Here is a 4664-nt window from a genome sequence, read left to right on the forward strand (position 1 = left end):
ATTGAGCAAGTACCGATAGTTGGGTGGAACACCCCCTCCGTGGGGTCAGGTGGTTGTGCCGTTACCGCGTTCACCCGTGAGGTTTGGTTTGCCTCTCCACTGGAGGTCGCACAGGGTGGCCGCGGAGTAACCAATAACTTGTGCTCGATGGACCCTTGCCTATACTCGCAAGGGTCCATCATCCATAAAGCGGTGCATGGCAAAGCCATCCGTTTGGCTGCATGCGGTGCAGTAGCGTAACTACGAAATATTCCTGTGTATGTGGGTCACTCTTTAGAGATTGTAGACATGCGCAAACCCCCGGTCAACGCCAGTTCTGTAACCACACACAGAAAAGACGTTTCTGGTAGCAGGATATACTCTTGCGGATTCAGGAACAGAGCGTTGCGCCAAAGTTAACGTCCATGTTCTTTTATAAACTTTCCTTTGGGCCACCTTCGTGATGAATTCTGGTGTGAGCTCGTGTGCTCCTATAAGGAATGCACTCGCCGTGGTGGAGGCGGTCTCGTACCAATGGTTCTAATAGAGGAGGCAGTCCTCTCACCTACATCCAGAGGCCCAGATGAGTGCTGCCTGTCGTGGGAGCCTCCCCCTAAAGCAGGTCAGTAGGGAACTCCCTGGAGCAGGCGGTTTGCAGGCTCCAGGGGCGTAAGCCTGAGTGTTTTCCTTCCCACGTGGGGGCCGGGCCGAGCCCACCTGGCCCCCGAGGACCGGACGCTCGGAGTTATGACTGACAGGGAAAGAGAGCGAGCCAGACGGATGCGTTCTAATCGAAGTGAGCCCGAGCGTGGAGAATTTAGGAGGGGAATAAGGACATCGATTGATCGAAAGCGAAAATAATTGAACGAGTACGACAGGTACGCCCTGGGGTCGCCGCCGTCGTCGTCGTTCGCGGTATGGATGGGATCGAATTTTTGATTTACCTCCCACTTCGCGCGCGCGGGCGAATCCACGCCGCCGCCGCCGCCAGATAGAAAACAAAAGCGAATCCTTGGCCTGTTGCTCCACGCGGGTCGTGTCGATCGCGTTTAACGCACGAGGAATAATGGGCCACTTTTCCGATTCGGGGCCCCCTCCATCTAATTGCGCGCCCAGCCCCGCTCTTACTTCACAATGCACCACGCGTTGCGTCCGCTAATCTCTCTGTTTCCTCTATCGCGCCGGGCCTATTCGGATCGCGCCGAAGAATTGCAGGTTTTCTCTCGGCTCCGACACTCGATTTCGGGCTGGCGGCGCCGGGCGGGAGAGACCACCCAGGGATGCGGTGCGAAGCGTGAGGAATTAACATATAGGAGCCCCGGGATTGTCTCATATGCGTTCCCACTCCGGCTGTGGCGCAACTCCACGCCCACTCCGACTATCGGCCCTATTTTTATTTCGTTTCTTTCATTACAACTCTACGTTTCCCAACACCATCTCACTACGACCGGCCATATTCTCCTCTGCTTTCGTTTTTGCGCTTTGGTTGGTGTCTTTTTTCCTCTGTCGTGTTTCGTGAATCGATAGAGTGGTGGTGTCGCCGCGTGTCTGATGTGCATCGACGGAAAGGGTGTGATCAGTGATCAAGGCCGTCCCACGCAAAAAATGAAAATATAGATGTAACTGCCAAAACATTATCTTATGGGATAACTAATTATGTAGCCAACTTTTTAGTAGCTCAATACATCTTTAAAGATACAAACTTTGTCATGAAGGAGGTACAAGTTGTACCTAGGCTGGGTACAAATGTTTTATTTTGACCGTAACGTAGATACAAATTTGTATCTGATTAAGATGTGCGCAAAGACATATGTTACCTACGTAGAAAAACTTTTGCTCTCTTTGTGGTGTGCTGCTAACATGAACAGCTACCATTATTAGAGATATAGCTAAATAACTGTTAGTCATTCCAGATTTAGATATTGGTTTGGCTTCTGCAGCTAACATGTTTTTTTCAGTGCGTGCAAACTCTCGTGTCCGTTTCCCTCGAAAAGTTGAGAGACTAACGGCAGAGTGTGCGATGGCCTCCTCGCCGTTGTGCTCGCGACCTCGGCTGGCGGCGCGACCTGTGCTCCGGTTGCCCCGCGCCTCGAGCCGCCGCGGCCGCGCCCCCACCTCCTGGCCTCGGTGCCCCGTAGTGCCCCGCGGACAGCGAGGCTGCTGCTGCGGCTGCGGCTGCGGCTGCGGCTGCGGCTCGAGGCGCGCTGCTCGCGAGCGGCACACGCCCGCCACGAGTGGGCTGGTGCGCCTAGTCGCCGCCAGGGGGCGCCAGCGCCCGGATCACCTAGGACCAGCGCAACTCGCCGCGCGGCCCCGCGGGTCAGTTATAGGCTAGGCTAGGGGGCTCGTCGAGGGCTGCGCTGCTGCTGCGCGTTTCATTCATTACGATATCGTTTGTGATGCAACGCGACGCCAACCTCTGACACTACACTTCTTCTTAATCCCACGACTTTGCCGATACAATTCACAATCAGCTGCTGCTGCTGGCTGGAGCCGAGGAGGGTGCTAACGACCCGAGCTGCTGGCCGCTTATTGGCGTGGTGTGGCTTTGGCCCCGCACCCCCTACCACCCTGCTCCTATGCAATCGCGATGCATTTCGTGCAGCTGAAGTGTCAGTTCCTTACTCGAACGTTCTAGGCTCATTTTTATTATATATTTGTATTATAATCAGCTGTATTTCGAGTCGTTCAAATGCCATCCAAGCCGAGAATATAACTTCTGAAATTAGACAGCTGATAAAATGAGTACAAATACGAAAATGACGATCTACGGCCGTCATCCACCCTGTGCCCGCAAATGCTCCTCAAAAGCTCACTGTAAAAAAATAATCTTGGAATTCAAGCAGATTGCTTGAAAACTGCCTTGAAAACAAAGCAGATCGCTTGAAATCCAATATGTCATTTTTACCGTGCTCGATTTGTAACTCTTGACGCTTCGTATCTAGGGCAGGGGCGCTGCAATAATTGCAACGTGTATAATGATAATCCTGTCGGGATGACCCGGCCGGCCCGTCCAGCCGCCCGGATGACATTTCACCGCCTTATCTTTATGGCGATGTTAATTCGAGAACACAGCCCTCTCCCGAGGTGGCCGAAATGTCTCTTCTGGCTCTCTCGCGATGGGCTCGTGTGTATGTGTGTGTGTGAGTCCGTCCTTGTCGCTCGCTCAGGCCGTAGCACCAGCGGAGGGACCCGAGCCAGACGGGGCGGAATGACTGCTTGCAGAGTGTAACGCTGTACTGTAGTACGCCGCGCCGCCGCCCGACGGAAATCAGCTCAGCCCGGCGAAAATGTATTTTAGAGTACCGCAATGAATGATACTACTCTCGTAAAGCCGACTTTGTGGCACCGGGCGGGGTGTGGCTTGGCGTGGCGTGAGAGAAGCTTAATCTAACGTGAGCTGAGTAATGCGGTCCCCTGTTTGTTTGCGCAGTATAGTTTTTTTCGCGCACCTCTGCCAAAACTGGAGACGTTCCGAAACGTATCTGGGGGAAATTACTATAGAGCAGCTGAACCGGTTTCGGATCAGCCCCTAATTCGGATCAACTGTCTGTAGTTTCAATGCAGAACTAAAATTTAGGCACCTTATTTTTTTTACTGAAAGTACGGACCTTCCTTCTGTCTTTTAAATCTCTAACAATAAGCTGGGTGCGTAGAATGGAGTACAAGCCGATTATGAACTAAAAGAAGTATGTTTTAAAGGTTGGGAGAATCTTGATAAATTGACATTTTTTTCGCATTTTTTCAAACTGAAATATGAACATGATAACAATTTCCATGTGTCGGACTAGTGTGAAAACATTATTTTAGGGTACTCAGAGTAGCCTTTTATCGTATCGAATGATTTTTAATAGGTCTATTGGCAATTTTTGGCTGTAAACGTATTTTCGCTGATCCGAATTAGGTTCAGAAGTCCCTATTCCGGATCAAAAACACGTCGTTCGGCCAACTGTTATATCTCCGAAACGGGTGCAACTACATCCCTCAAAAAAATTGCGAATCGTAAAGGAAGAAGTCGACTATCATTACCTCCAGTCGTGGCGGTTCTACCACTCGCCTGTTACGGCACAGCGAGGAAAAACGAAAATCTGATCCGAAATAGGTTCAGTCGCTCTAGGTGTGCAGCAACACTAGATACTTCAACAGTATGTTAACGTGCTAATTTTCCTCGATCTATACTGAGGGTTACGTAAACCGTAGTGTATCCCTTTCCCCCTACAACTACGCACTTACCCGTGAAACAAGGCAAAGAAGCTGTGGAGTAATATCGAACTTCAATAATTAAGTGTGGTTTCTTTTTTCGTTTTTCAGAGTTTACGAGTCTCCACACCATGTCCACCCAATGCAGCAATACGTTCACGAGAGGTTCCAATCTCCGTAAGAACACAGGAGAGAAGCCCTTTGAGTGTACTGTATGCAACAAGAAATTCGCCCGCAGTTCCCGTCTCCATGACCATTTCCGAACGCACTCAGGAGAGAAGCCTTTTGAGTGTACTGTGTGCAACAAGAAATTCGCCAGCAGTTCCAATCTCCATGACCATCTCAGAACGCACACAGGTGAGAAGCCTTTTGAGTGTACTGTGTGCAACAAGAAATTCGCCTACAGTTCCCATCTCCATGGCCATCTCCGAACGCACACAGGAGAGAAGCCTTTTGAGTGTACTGTGTGCAACAAGAAATTCGCC

General features: G+C 50.8%; 1 protein-coding gene across 1 annotated transcript in view; it reads left to right on the forward strand.

The window, feature by feature from the left end:
* Positions 1 to 513: 513 nt before the first annotated feature.
* Positions 514 to 4664, forward strand: part of LOC113201896 (zinc finger protein 239-like) — a gene marked incomplete at its 3' end in the record, with an annotated part of 4791 nt that continues 640 nt past the window's right edge. Inside the window, exons 1-2 of the mRNA XM_052265771.1 lie at positions 514 to 601; positions 4291 to 4536. Of these exons, the coding sequence (XP_052121731.1) occupies positions 514 to 601; positions 4291 to 4536 (334 nt within the window). The remainder of the gene's footprint in view (positions 602 to 4290; positions 4537 to 4664) is intronic.

Source organism: Frankliniella occidentalis, unplaced genomic scaffold, assembly GCF_000697945.3.
Source record: "Frankliniella occidentalis isolate FOCC.00 unplaced genomic scaffold, Focc_3.1 Scaffold30, whole genome shotgun sequence".
Classification (NCBI taxonomy): domain Eukaryota; kingdom Metazoa; phylum Arthropoda; class Insecta; order Thysanoptera; family Thripidae; genus Frankliniella; species Frankliniella occidentalis.